This window comes from Coregonus clupeaformis, chromosome 23, assembly GCF_020615455.1.
Source record: "Coregonus clupeaformis isolate EN_2021a chromosome 23, ASM2061545v1, whole genome shotgun sequence".
Lineage (NCBI taxonomy): Eukaryota > Metazoa > Chordata > Actinopteri > Salmoniformes > Salmonidae > Coregonus > Coregonus clupeaformis.
In genome coordinates this window covers 8,808,945-8,823,661 of record NC_059214.1, presented here as the reverse complement: position 1 = coordinate 8,823,661, position 14,717 = coordinate 8,808,945, and the positions used below count along the sequence as shown (strand labels likewise).

Genomic DNA, 14,717 nt, shown 5'->3' with positions numbered 1-14,717 from the left:
AGGCCTTCGTGGTCGAATTGCTGCAAAGAAACCACTGCTAAAGGACACCAATAAGAATAAGAGACTTGCTTGGGCCAAGAAACATGAGCAATGGACATTAGACCGGTGGAAATCTGTTCTTTGGTCTGATGAGTCCAAATTTGAGATTTTTGGTTCCAACAGCCGTGTCTTTGTGAGACGCAGAGTAGGTGAACGGATGATCTCCGAATGTGTGGTTCCCACCATGAAGTATGGAGGAGGAGGTGTGATGGTGTGGGGGTTATTTATTTAGAATTCAAAGGACACTTAACCAGCATGGCTACTACATCATTCTGCAGCGATACGCCATCCCATCTGGTTTGCTCTTAGTGGGACTATAATTTGTTTTTCAACTGGACAATGACCCAAAACACACCTCCAGGCTGTGTAAGGGCTATTTGACCAAGGAGAGTGATGGAGTATTGCATCAAATGACCTAGCCTCCACAATCACCCGATCTCAACCCATTTCAGATGGTTTGGAATTAGTTGGACCGCAGAATGAAGGAAAAGCAGCCAACAAGTGCTCAGCATATGTGGGAACTCTTTCAAGACTGTTGGAAAAGCGTTCCTCATGAAGCTGGTTGAGAGAATGCCAAGAGTTTGCAAAACTGTCAAGGCAAAGGGTGGCTACTTTGAAGACTCCAAAATATAATAACACTTTTTTGGTTACTACATGATTCCATATGTGTTATTTCATAGTTTTGATGTCTCCACTATTATTCTACAATGTAGAAAATAGTAAAAATAAGAAACACCCTTGAATGAGTAGGTGTCCAAACTTTTGACTGGTACCTTACTTGGATATGTAGTGTCAGCGTTTGTTGCTGGCCTAAGTTTGCTTATCTTGCCAATGAAAAAGTAACTTGGCAATATCAGTGGGTTTTGTGATGAATGAGCCATCTGATTCAATGAATATGATGGAGCAAAAGTTTGCCTTTTTTCCCAAAATGTCATTTAAGGTGCTCCAAAGCTTTTTACTATCATTCTTTATATCATTTATTTTTGTTTCAAAGTATAGTTTTATTTAGTTTTTATTTAGTTTAGTCACATGATTTCTTAATTTGCAGTACGTTTGCCAATCGATTGGGCTGCCAGACTTATTTGCCATACCATTTTTAAATTCCTCATCAATCCAAGGGGATTTAATCGTTTTTACAGTCCTTTTCTTAATGGTTGCATGCTTATTAGTAACTGGAATAAGCAATTTCATAAATGTGTCAAGAGCAGCGTCTGGTTGCTCCTCAATATTATTTACATTATCAACATAAGAATCACTACAAAACGTATTGTATGACCTCTTATACACTATATTAGGCCCAGCATTTGGAACTTTTGTTTACCTAGATATGGCTCCTATATGTGATCACTACATCCTATGGATTTGGATACTGCTTTAAAGCAAATTTCTGCAGCATTAGTAAAGATGTGATCAATACATGTTGATTTCATTCCTGTGCTATTTGTAACTACCCTGGTAGATTGAGTGACAACCTGAACCAGGTTGCAGGCACAGGTTACATTTTTGAAGCTTTTTCTTGAGTGGGTAGCTTGATGAAAGCCAGTCTATTTAAATCACCTAGAAAATATACTTCTCTGTTGATATCACATACATTATCAAGCATTTCACACATATTATCCAGATACTGACTGTTAGCACTTGGTGGTCTATAGCAGCTTCCCACAACAATGGGCTTTAGGTGAGGCAGATGAACCTGTAGCCATATTACTTCAACAGTATTTAACATGAGATACTCTAAGCTTTACATGGATGTGGTTCTGATTATAGGCCGTAACACTGCCCCCGTTGGCTTTTCTTCTTTACCGTAGAAGTTATAGCCATTTATTGCTACCACTTTATAAGTTTTTTTTTTTTTTTTTTTTGTCATTTAGCAGACGCTCTTATCCAGAGCAACTTACATGAGCAATTAGGGTTAAGTGCCTTGCTCAAGTGCACATCGACAGATGTTTCACCTAGTCGGCTCGGGGATTAGAACCAGCGACCTTTCGGTTACTGGCACAATGCTCTTAACCACTAAGCTACCTGCCGCCCATATAATCAAAGGTATTATCTAAGTGAGTTTCAGAGATAGTCAGAATATGAATGTCATCTGTTACAAGAAAGGTATTGACTTCATGAGCCTTGTTTCTTTGGCTACATATGTTCATATGGGCTATTTTTAGCACTTTTCTGGGTTGCTTGATTGTTTTTCAGAAGTAGACTTGCTCATGTTATTTATATTGGAGCTGATAGTGCACGGTGAGCTGCACACAGTGGACTTCCTGCTAGGGCACACTGCCTCAGTGCTAACAGTGTAACTCTGGTTCATAGGCACATGTGTATATATATGAGGCAGGATGATTACCTTTAATTGTTTCATGGCTTTGACCATCCTCTCCCCCTCCACACCTCAGGTGTCATTCCCGGACTGCGTGCGGTGGACCACCATCGAATTTGACCCCCAGTGTGGCACGGCCCAGCCAGAGGATGTCCTCCGCCTGCTCATCCCCAGCCGCTCGCTCCACCTGTCCAGCCTGGGCTCCAAGCCCCTGGCCCACGACACCATCAACACCTGGGTGGAGCTCAAGAAGATCTCCGGCTCCAATGGCTGGCCCACCACCGTCCTAGTGCTGCCAGGTAAGATAAGAGGTCCAACTCTTCACCTCCTGTCAGATGAAACTCTTTGACACAATGTTTATTTATTTTTAAGCTTTGATCCTTGTTAGATGTGTAATTATTGTTCTGTGGCTAATGCTGAGTGGGTAAAACTGGTTGTAATGACTTAGTTTCAAACAGATTTGCCTGTTGGGTGATGCTTTTTTGTTTCAGTAGGAAGGCATTTTATTTGACTAGCTAACTAAAATGACAAGCAAGGACAAAAATCATCTGAACCAATCAAATGTTAGCTTATTGATCGATTTGGGACAGCTCAATCTCTTCAATGGACAGCTCTGCTGAACCACCTGCATTAATTAATCTCAGCTAATCTACATTAAAGTAGTCTCCCTGTCCTCCCTGCTGTCAATATCACTGTATCACCCATGTGTTCTTCCTCTGGGATTCCAGGAAATGAGGCCCTGTTCTCCTTGGAAACGGCCTCTGACTACGTAAAAGACGAGAAGGCTTGTTTCTATGGCTTCAAGTGTGTTGCCGTGGGATACGAATTCAACCCTGGACCAGATGAGGTAAGGGGGAACTAGTTTTTGCATGTTAAAGGGGTAGTTTACCCCAAAACAAGATTTGCCAACTTTTCTTATTCTTGTACTGTCTCAGAAGATCTCCGGCTCAGGCTCTCCGGCTCAGAAATCATTTTTTTTTTACAACAAATTATACATTTAGATATGCTGTTGGAAAATCTTGAATTGATGATTATTGATAATAATTCGTAATGACTGTCGAGCTTGGCCTCTATCCCAGGCCTTGATTTCCACAACTCATCGTGTCCTGATCCCTTCACCCCTCTCGAGCTGTCCGAGTGATTTGACGAGAAGCCCATCAAGCTTGTATGCGTCTCGAAGAGGGCAAGAGACCCATGCTTTCCTGAGCAGCAGAGAAAGTTCCCTAATAAATACATAAACTTTATTAATAACGTTCACACAATGATTCAGCCCCGTAGCCTACAACAAGGAAAAATATGTTTCCTTTACAAAACACAGCTTGCTTTGAAGCTTGAATTAGGATAGGGAAAGACATTGCAAGTGCTACATATTCAGTTATTGGTATAGATGCAGATCAGTGGTGATTTACATGCGTGTTTATCTGGTTGCTTCAGCATTTAAACACAGCTCGCAGCTGCAACTTTGACACTGTTGAACTGCATGTCTGAGTGTGCCGAGTGGACAGGGGGAAAGGAGAGAGGAGACAAAGATGGTAGCCATTCATGTGCTCTTCTCGCTAGAGCACTCAAAATGCAGTGAATTTATCCCTTGCTTGCTACGAAGTTACAATCACTGTAGACACTTGTGGAAAAAAGGAATCCACAGATGAATCTTTAAATAAGTTTCAGATCCGAGCGGTCATGAAGAAGGAAATCGTGAAATGTTGTCAATTATTGCTTTATCTGAGAGTATTAAGTCAGTTGATGGAATGCATATATAAAAACTGAAATTGGGTAATATTCCTCTTTAAGTCAAATGTTAAAAATACTGGTTGAAGTATGGATACGTTTCCCTGTAAAATTCAAACCTTAACTTATTATACTGTATTCACTGAGGCACCCCACTGTGTGTGTGTGTCAGTGTTAATTTCATCAACAAAAATAGTGACTATAATATTTGTCAAACATCAATTTTTCTGTGGCCATTGACTATAAATGACTAAATAGACCTAGAAAAAAGATTTTTCATTTCAGTTGACTAAAACAAGACAAGACAAAATCATCTCTGACAAAAATCTGACAACTAAATGGACTGGACAAGAGTTTTTGGAGAGATTGAAAGCTTTTCAGTGACGAGCATAATATTAGCAGCAAGGATGCGCAGCGCAGTTCTGTTTAGCAATGGGAAGGGACACGTCATTATTCAAATTACAAAAATGTTATTAAGGCTTAATGATATTTTAGTCAAAATGACTCGACTAAATCTGAAAAAGAGGGCCAAAATTAACACTGGTGTGTGTGTGTGTGTTTCAGGGTATTATCCAGTTGGAGAAGGAGTTGGCGTACTTGGGCAGTTTGTGTGCTGCTGCTCTCATGAAGAAGGATCTGGCTCTGCCTATAGGTGAGGGAGATCATACAAGAACATACAGGTAGATGGTAGAACTGATAGGGAACACAGGTGAAAAGATATTGAACATATATCAACTCATATTCTTTCAACACCAAGTACCAGGTGCTTAGTTCTCATTATTTAAGTTTACCATCTTTTTTCATGCTCAGCTAAAGTGCAAATATATGGTCAATATATTGGCACCCTTGCACTTTACAATGGAGTGCAATGGAGCAGAATGTTGTTATTTTTTCTTTTTTCAAAACTGGTTAATAATTTAGTCCAGGACAATTTGTGACTTTAAAGGGAAAAATCTCAATTTCATTGCAAGGGTTCCAATTTCACTGTGCAGTTTTAAATCAAACAAATACACGTGTGAACACCAAATGTTTTTTTTTTTTCAATTTCATCTTATTTTAGAAGAAATTGTGAACTGTATGTACGTATATGATAAGTGCATGTAAGATTATAATTTGCACCAAATGGCATATCCTATGTTATACTCTGTACTTTTTTTCCAGGGAATGAACTTGAGGAGGACCTTGAGATTCTTGAAGAGGCCTCTCTCCAGGTATTCTGATGTCATTGAACCTTTTATAAAAATCACATTGCGACATAATAACTAAAGCTGTCAAGGGTGTAACCACATATGAAAAAGACAGCCAGCACTCAAAAACGTATCAGAAGTCACAATGGACGCATTTCTGCCATCAAGCCTTCGTCAGCATGTAACCATGACATACTTCCATCTCCACCCCCTCTTCTTCCCCCCTTAACTCCCCCCCTCTCCCCACAGGTGTGTAAGGCCCACTCAGGTATCCTGGGCAAGGGGCTGGCCCTGTCCCACTCCCCCACCATCCTGGAGGCTCTGGAGGGCAACCTGCCCCTGCACCTGCAGACCAACGAGCACTCCTTCCTGGAGGACTTCATCACCTGTGTGCAGAACTCCAGCGGAGGACGCCTGGCCAGGTGAGAGAGAGGAAGAGTGCATGTAGACACAAAAAAAACGTAGGCCCGGACACACATTCCTACATGCACACTAAGCATGGATGTACGCACACACACAAACACACACTACTGTGAAACAAATATCAGCTCAATGCTTTTTAAATTTCTTCGGCTCTTGGCCAGGTCGTCAATAAATGGATGAACAAATGCCCCCCCCCTTTCCTCCCTCCAGGTGGCTGCAGCCAGACTCGTACGCGGACCCCCAGAAGACGTCTCTGATTCTGAACAAGGACGACATCCGCTGCGGCTGGCCCACCACAGTGGCCGTCCAGACCAAAGACCAGTACGGAGATGTGGTGCACGTGCCGAACATGAAGGTCAGAGTTTTTAATTTTTTCGATTCTTACCTCATGTAATATGAGGCCTACATCATCACATGATTGTCTGTGGTGACAGTGATCATACACTTATGTTTGCCGCACACTACCTATTCAGACTGTTAGCTAACCTGCTGTTCAGGCTTGGCGAGAAAGCTAGCGACCAAGTCACTTGAAATTTGCATTAACCTTACACTCATGGAAATTGGCATATATGGATAGTGCCAAATGTAAATGTTTCTAACAGAAGAACTATAGAAAGCATATGCATGACCATGGTAGCAACTGAAAGAGAACACTGGAGATAATGGGGAAATTATCTGACTGAAGGTGAGGACAGAACAGTTCACCTGACACAAGACTGAATCCAAACATTATGCTGTTGATTTTATGTGCATTTTACATTTGCTGTACTTTTCACAGCATTTGTAAATAACGAAATCTGAAAATACTCTGGATACATTCAGTAACATAAGAATATTAATTTACATTTTGGAGTAGGCGCAAGGTAAGAAAAAACAATTCCAAGGCTTTGAGCGAGAGGTCTAACTGGTGTATCCAAGTGGCCACACACCTCTCCAAACTGTGCACAGTTCTTAAGTAATTTCAATGCACTTTTATGACTCAAAGAAATTACCTTACTTTTACATTTTAGTCATTTAGCAGACACTCTTATCCAGAGCGACTTACAGGAGCAATTATAAGTGCCTTGCTCAAGGGCACATCGACAGAGTTTTCACCTAGTCTGCTCTGGGATTCAAACCAGCGACCATTCGGTTACTGGCCCAATGCTCTTAACCGCTAGGCTACCTGCTGCCCTCCAAAAACGCAATCCAAAAACGATCCATGTATATCACAATCTGGGTCAGGTGGGCATCATTTGAAAGCTTATTCTATTGCCAACATGACTAGATATGTTATAAAATGTGATCTTAGTGTAAGGCTTTCAAAAGGCACTTCAGACAAACAGATTGTAATTTTGGTGGGCATAGACTGGAGTCATGAGTGCATTCAAATGTGTGTTCCGCGGCTTATTTTCTAAAAAATACGACAAACAGGCTCATTCTGTTCAGGACAACCCAGGGTATAACGCATCCTTGTAACTGGATCAGACATAGCGATCATAAACGTTGATACTGTAAATTACATGAGTTTTCAAATATAGAAATGTGAAGTGCACATTTGGACTGGTATGACATCAAAGCGGTATTTATTATAATCGTCAACATCTATTATTATTATTTATTATAATCGTCTCATCTGTCAGAACACATCAACTCCTCTCGATTTACAGCATTTCCTTCATTCAGACAACAACAAATGTGCAAAAGTACCCCCATAATTTTATTTTATTTTTTATTATCTTTAACTCTGCATTGTTGGAAAAGGACCCATAAGTAAGCTGTTAGTCTACACCTGTTTTTTACGAAGCATGTGACATAACATTGGATTTGATTTGGGGCATCTTGTCGCGCGCGGTGCTCAAGTTTATAACGGCTGTCAGTCAAAACCCATACAGCGCTGTGAGGCGGAGAAACCTGAGCTCTGACGACATGTAAAGCATGTTACTGTACAGCCACTGCATTCCAATTTAGGCGCTGATCAATGACATGACGGGCTGTGAGTGGAAAGGTTAACTTAGGACATTTTCAACTCTGGTCACGAGCTCGCTAGTTGCCAACCGTTAAGTTGCTGAGAGTCCCCTTGTGTCCATCGGAAAATGACTGGGTGCTGATAGACTCAGCAAATTTGAACCCACTGATAGACTCATCAAATTTGAACCCCAAATTTGAACCCAATGTTAGTACATTTTCAAGGTGAACATAAACAAATAGTATATCTTTGCTAATGTTTGCAAACTGTATGCCTTTTTGAACGTTTCCCATGTCTCTCCCTCTCCTCTTCCCAGGTGGAGGTGAAGGCGGTGCCCGTCTCCCAGAAGAAGTCCATGCAGCAGGAAAGCATGAGGAAGCTGCAGCGTCTCCCAGGCAGCGCCAACCCCTCCTCCTCGGGCACAGCTGACCTTACCTTCGGGGGCCTGCCCATGCCCAAGCTGGAGGCCACCTATGAGCCCATGATCGTCAAGGAGGCGCGCTACATTGCCATCACAATGATGAAGGTTAGGGAACCACAAACCTGGGACCATAGAGATAAAAATATTTTTAGGTCTCCCGAGTGGCGCAGCGGTCTAAGCACTGCGGCGTCACTACAGACCCGGGTTCGATCACGGGCTGTGTCGCAGCCGGCCGTGACCAGGAGACCCATGAGGCGGCGCACAATTGGCCCAGTGTCGTCCGGGTTAGGGGAGGGTTTGGCCGCCAGTTATGCAGCGTTTCCTCCGACACATTGGTGCGGCTGGCTTCCGGGTTAAGCGAACAGTGTGTCAAGAAGCAGTGCGACTTGGCAGGGTTGTGTTTCGGAGGACGCATGGCTCTCGACCTTCGCCTCTCCCGAGTCTGTAGGGAGTTGCAGCGATGGGACAAGACTGTAACTTCCAATTGGGGAGCAATATATATATACAGTGAGGGAAAAAAGTATTTGATCCCCTGCTGATTTTGTACGTTTGCCCACTGACAAAGAAATGATCAGTCTATAATTTTAATGGTAGGTTTATTTAAACAGTGAGAGACAGAATAACTACAAAAAAATCCAGAAAAACACATGTCAAAAATGTTATGAATTGATTTGCATTTTAATGAGGGAAATAATTATTTGACCCCCTCTCAATCAGAAAGATTTCTGTCTCCCAGGTGTCTTTTATACAGGTAACGAGCTGAGATTAGGAGCACACTCTTAAAGGGGGTGCTCCTAATCTCAGTTTGTTACCTGTATAAAAGACACCTGTCCACAGAAGCAATCAATCAATCAGATTCCAAACTCTCCACCATGGCCAAGACCAAAGAGCTCTCCAAGGATGTCAGGGACAATATTGTAGACCTACACAAGGCTGGAATGGGCTACAAGACCATCGCCAAGCAGCTTGGTGAGAAGGTGACAACAGTTGGTGCGATTATTCGCAAATGGAAGAAACACAAAATAACTGTCAATCTCCCTTGGCCTGGGGCTCCATGCAAGATCTCACCTTGTGGAGTTGCAATGATCATGAGAACGGTGAGGAATCAACCCAGAACTACACGGGAGGATCTTGTCAATGATCTCAAGGCAGTTGGGACCATAGTCACCAATAAAACAATTGGTAACACACTACGCCGTGAAGGACTGAAATCCTGCAGCGCCCGCAAGGTCCCCCTGCTCAAGAAAGCACATATACAGGCCTGTCTGAAGTTTGCCAATGAACATCTGAATGATTCGGAGGAGAACTGGGTGAAAGTGTTGTGGTCAGATGAGACCAAAATGGAGCTCTTTGGCATTACCTCAACTCGCCGTGTTTGGAGGAGGAGAAATGCTGCCTATGACCCCAAGAACACCATCCCCACCGTCAAACAGGTGGAAACATTATGCTTTGGGGGTGTTTTTCTGCTAAGGGGACAGGACAACTTCACCGCATCAAAGGGACGATGGACGGGGCCATGTACCGTCAAATCTTGGGTGAGAACCTCCTTCCCTCAGCCAGGGCATTGAAAATGGGTCGTGGATGGGTATTCCAGCATGACAATGACCCAAAACACACAGCCAAGGCAACAAAGGAGTGGCTCAAGAAGAAGCACATTAAGGTCCTGGAGTGGCCTAGCAAGTCTCCAGACCTTAATCCCATAGAAAATCTGTGGAGGGAGCTGAAGGTTCGAGTTGCCAAACGTCAGGCTCGAAACCTTAATGACTTGGAGAAGATCTGCAAAGAGGAGTGGGACAAAATCCATCCTGAGATGTGTGCAAACCTGGTGGCCAACTACAAGAAACGTCTGACCTCTGTGATTGCCAATAAGGGTTTTGCCACCAAGTACTAAGTCATGTTTTGCAGAGGGGTCAAATACTTATTTCCTAAAATGCAAATCAATTTATAACATTTTTGACATGCGTTTTTCTGGTTTTTTTGGTTGTCATTCTGTCTCTCACTGTTCAAATAAACCTACCATTAAAATTATAGACTGATGATGTCTTTGTCAGTGGGCAAACATACAAAATCAGCAGGGGATCATACTTTTTTCCCTCAGTGCCTTGCAAAAGTATAAAAAATTGAGCTTTTTGGCCATCAAGGAAAACGCTATGTCTGGTGCAAACACAACACCTCTCATCACCCCGAGAACACCATCCCCACAGTGAAGCATGGCGGTGGCAGCATCATGCTGTGGGGTGTTGTTCATCGGCAGGGACTGGGAAGCTGGTCAGAATTGAAGGAATTGATGGATGGTGCTAAATACAGGGAAATTCTTGAGGGAAACCTGTTTCAGTCTTCCAGAGATTTGAGACTGGGACGGAGGTTCACCTTCCAGCAGGACAATGACCCTAAGCATACTGCTAAAGCAACACTTGAGTGGTTTAAGGGGAAACATTTAAATGTCTTGGAATGGCCTAGTCAAAGCCCAGACCTCAATCAAATTGAGAATATGTGGTATGACTTAGATTGCTGTACACCAGCGGAACCCATCCAACTTGCATCTTCAAAGTGGTAGGCATGTTGTGTTAATCAAATGATACAAACCCCCAAAAATCAATTTTAATTCCAGGTTGTAAGGCAACAAAATAGGAAAAATGCCAAGGGGGGTGAATAATTTCGCAAGCCACTGTATATACAATAACATTACAAATATATAGATATATATCAGCTTGTAAGTAAAGAATACTGGTTTATTTCTACCTGGGATGCGTTTCATGCCAAGAAGATTCCAAGTACCCTTCTCTCTGCCCCCGTTCTCTCCCCTTCACAGATCAGATAGATCTAGATGGAAAAGCAACATGGCAGAACCTTGAAAAATGTGTTTGTTTCATATGATTTGTGTTTTGCTTTTCATGGTTTGTGTTTGCTTTTTAATGTATTGTGTAATTGATGTGTGTATATATATATTTATAGTGTAATTGTTGGTAACTGATGTGTTCGTGCAGGGCTCATCTGCAAAAGAGACCGTGGTCTCAGCATGATTCCCTGGTTAAATAAAAAACATAAAACAAAAGGTGAAGCTGTTGCTCACCTGACCCATGTTTCCTTGTGAAATTATACAGAGAAATTGTTTCTTTTTTGAGAGTGTAACCTAGCTGTATTATGTTTTTTGACACCATGTTTATCCTCTCTTTGTCCAGGCCTATGAGAATTACTCGTTTGAGGAGCTTCGCTTTGCTTCACCCACGCCAAAGAGGTAAGAGATGAGATCAAGTTCAATCAAGTGCAGCAAAAGTAATTGAATGAGAACGAACACTATTTGAACCCAGGTTTGATGACAAAATGTACTTTAACTCTACCCACGTACAAATTACCTCAACTACCTCAACTAGCCGGTGCCCCCGCTCATTGACTCTGCACCGGTACCCCCCCTGTATATAGCCTCCCTACTGTTATTTTATTTTACTTCTGCTCTTTTTTTCTCAACACTTTTTTATATTTTTTATTTATTACTTTTTTTATTAAACTAATTGCATTGTTGGTTAAGGGCTGTAAGTAAGCATTTCACAGTAATGTCTACACCTGTTGTATTCGACGCATGTGGCAAGTAACATTTTATTTTATTTGAAAATTGAATGAGAAATGTTTTCATCCCTGTTTCTCTCCACTGCCAGGCCCAGTGAGAACATGTTGATTCGGGCCAACATAGACGGGACGTACAGTGCCAACTGGACCCCCGGAGCTGTGGGTTTCTACACCATCCACGTCACCATCGACGGCATCGAGATCGGTAACGCAGAACAGGGTTGGGTTCACTTATTTCTATTTAATCATTTCATTGTAGTAAGTGAACAGAGATTCCAATTCCCATGTTCCTGTTTTGAAATTGGACTAGAGCTCAAGTCAGCTCAACATAACTTGTGTTGATGTGTTATTTATTTGTGTCTGTTCGTTTAAAGTTTGGCACAGCACAAGCCCTCCAAAAAATGTATGTTGGTATTGTGGTTAGTCTATGATTAGAGAAACTAACTGTATTAGCTAGGAAATCTATTAAACATATGTTAGTTATTAAAGTTAATATAAATTAAAGTTATCTGCTAGCTGAGTGTGGACTGTGTGCATGTTTAACCCACTAGATGCTGGTCTGGAGGTGGAGGTGAAAGACCCTCCTAAAGGCATGATTCCACCTGGCACACAGATGGTTAAACCCAAGGCCGAGCCCCAACCTAGCAAGGTGAGACCCACACACCTGACCACACACACACACACCTGAGAACACACACTCATCTGAGAACAGACACGTGCCTAAACCAAAATACCTGAAAACACTCCGTCACAGCCAGTTGTGTGTTCATTCACTGTTTGTATCTGGTTGTTTACTCCAGCTGTTGTTGCAAGTGTCTGGATGGAATCCATAGGAATATTTATTTAACGTCTTGTTCATGCTCATTCCAACTGAAGCTTATCTGTGTAGACATTTATCATGAATAACATTGCAACATGAGGAGTGTTGTATGTTTTAATGCTGTGAATATTTCCACTGTCACGAACCAAGTTCTGTATCATTGTTTTTGTGGCTGACTATAATTAAACTGAAAATGGGGAAACAAGCAACAAACTGCACATTTCCACTCAGCTCTTTGTATCTCCCTTCTGAACTTGTGTACAGTGGATCATATCTAACGCCAATAAGAGAACTGGGTGGATGGTAGGGTTTCTTACTGTTTTTCAAGTCATCCTTGGGTTTGCACTGGATATGTCCAACCAGCACTGTTCAGAACGGAGTACTTCTACACTTTCTCCCACTGTTTGTTTGTGTGTGTGTGTGTGTGTGTACACTTTGTGCGGTGCCTGCATTGCCTTTACGATTATGTCAGTGTCTCTGCAGTGTCCTCCTCCCCTCTGCTGCCTCTTTTTCACTTTCCCCTCCTGAGGCTCCTACGGCTTACTGTCTTCCTGTCTCCTCTGCTTCTCTCAGGTCCGCAAATTTGTGTCCAAGGACAGCGCAGGCCTCCGTGTGCGTAGTCACCCTTCCCTGCAGAGCGAACAGATAGGCATAGTGCAAGTCAATGGCACCATCACTTTCATTGATGAGGTAAACTGCTCTAGACCAGGCGATTTGATCGTGTTGTAGCATTAGATTCTCTTTCTTTTCTTTGACCTTTTCTTTGTTTGTCTTCTGTTTTTTCCTTAATTCCTCTTTTAATTTGACTGAATCCTAGCTTGAGATCCAGGTGTGTAACCTTAAAGGTTTGCAACATTACAGAAACATTCCCAAAAGTTCCTCCAACCTTCTGGGAACTTTGGGAAAGTTTCCGGGATTTTGCAACCCTAACCTCAGACTTTCACGCAGGTCATACGTTATGGTCAGTGGGGGATTTCAGTGGAAATCTGAGATATATGCGCAGATCACAAGTCAGGATTCAGTCCTCGCAATCTACAGAGTAAATGTGTATGACTGTTTTGAGTACAGTAAAACTGTGCAGTGTGTCTACCTCTTTCTAGTGATTGCTGCTTCTCATTTGTTACTTTTGCCTTTGTGTTGCTTCATACACATGCAAGACACTCCGAGGCTGCAGTGAGGAAAAACATCAACATTATGGCAGAGCATGTTGCGTACAGAATTTCGTCCTCCATTTTAGCCTATGAAAGCGTTTCATAGTTTTCATCAAACCTCTTCTCAAACATCGTCTGGAACCTTGGCAAAAAGCAGAGACCGTCCAAACCAATACTAGAGCGAGTCACAGCATTCTCCTAAGTGATGTTACTCTCAGTTCAGTGGGTTTTCACAAAGCATGCTACCAAGCATGAACCATTTATTTTAGGACAGGTTTTAAATCTGGGTTTTACATTGTTCTTCTCCACTCGGTATAGGTAACTCTGCCTTCCTTTTTGTTGAATCTGGGTTTCTGGAGCCATTCAGCCCAGTTGACTACCCTATTATTCGGCCTCCCTCTCTCTCCCGCTGCAGCCTCGCGTAAGGTGTTCTTATTGCCTGGGGGACTCCGCCACCCCTCTTTCCGTTTCCATAGTGACATGAGGGGGACATGGCTGTGCTCTCTGCCCTCTGTTGCTTGTTTTCCCATAGATCCACAATGATGATGGTGTTTGGCTCAGGCTGAATGATGAGACAGTAAAGAAGTATGTGCCCAACATGAATGGGTACACTGAAGCCTGGTGCCTCTCTTTTAACCAGCACGTGGGCAGGAGCCTGCTGGTCCCAGCCAACGTAAGTAAAGTGACGATCAGTCAGTCAGTCAGTCAGTCAGTCAGTCTGTAGGATAGCAGGGTAGTCTACCCCTCTATGCTGCTCATTTGGGGAAAACATCACAGATCAGTGCTTCCACCATTCATGTGTAACTCAATTGGAACCCCCCAACTCAATGGGATTGATTTGATGTATGATGATGGTTGTATAGAAGTTTGAAGATTCCCCCTTTATCTACTACCTACCTACACTGTGTCTAGTGATATTGGATGGTATCCGTTCCCCAAATGTCTACAAGCATGAAGGATCGAGAACCTCCTTTAAGAGTTCGAAAGGACTTAAGTGTGTTGTTGCATGAGGTGTCCAAATGGACGTCACTGCCATGTCATGAGCCCTCACTAACAGACATTCACGCAGCATAAGGGTAACGTGCATGTCTTAACTCATCTCTCAGGGGATGAAAA

General features: G+C 42.6%; 1 protein-coding gene across 2 annotated transcripts in view; it reads left to right on the top strand.

The window, feature by feature from the left end:
- mycbp2 (MYC binding protein 2) overlaps positions 1–14,717 on the top strand; it is a 318,384-nt gene that overhangs the window by 215,970 nt on the left and 87,697 nt on the right. For both annotated transcript variants that reach the window (XM_041843995.2, XM_041843996.2), the window contains exons 40-51: positions 2,433–2,655; positions 3,085–3,203; positions 4,649–4,736; positions 5,246–5,295; positions 5,521–5,693; positions 5,905–6,049; positions 7,959–8,168; positions 11,246–11,301; positions 11,720–11,850; positions 12,182–12,279; positions 13,024–13,140; positions 14,134–14,274. In XM_041843995.2, coding sequence (XP_041699929.1) covers positions 2,433–2,655; positions 3,085–3,203; positions 4,649–4,736; positions 5,246–5,295; positions 5,521–5,693; positions 5,905–6,049; positions 7,959–8,168; positions 11,246–11,301; positions 11,720–11,850; positions 12,182–12,279; positions 13,024–13,140; positions 14,134–14,274 — 1,551 coding nt within the window. The remainder of the gene's footprint in view (positions 1–2,432; positions 2,656–3,084; positions 3,204–4,648; positions 4,737–5,245; positions 5,296–5,520; positions 5,694–5,904; positions 6,050–7,958; positions 8,169–11,245; positions 11,302–11,719; positions 11,851–12,181; positions 12,280–13,023; positions 13,141–14,133; positions 14,275–14,717) is intronic.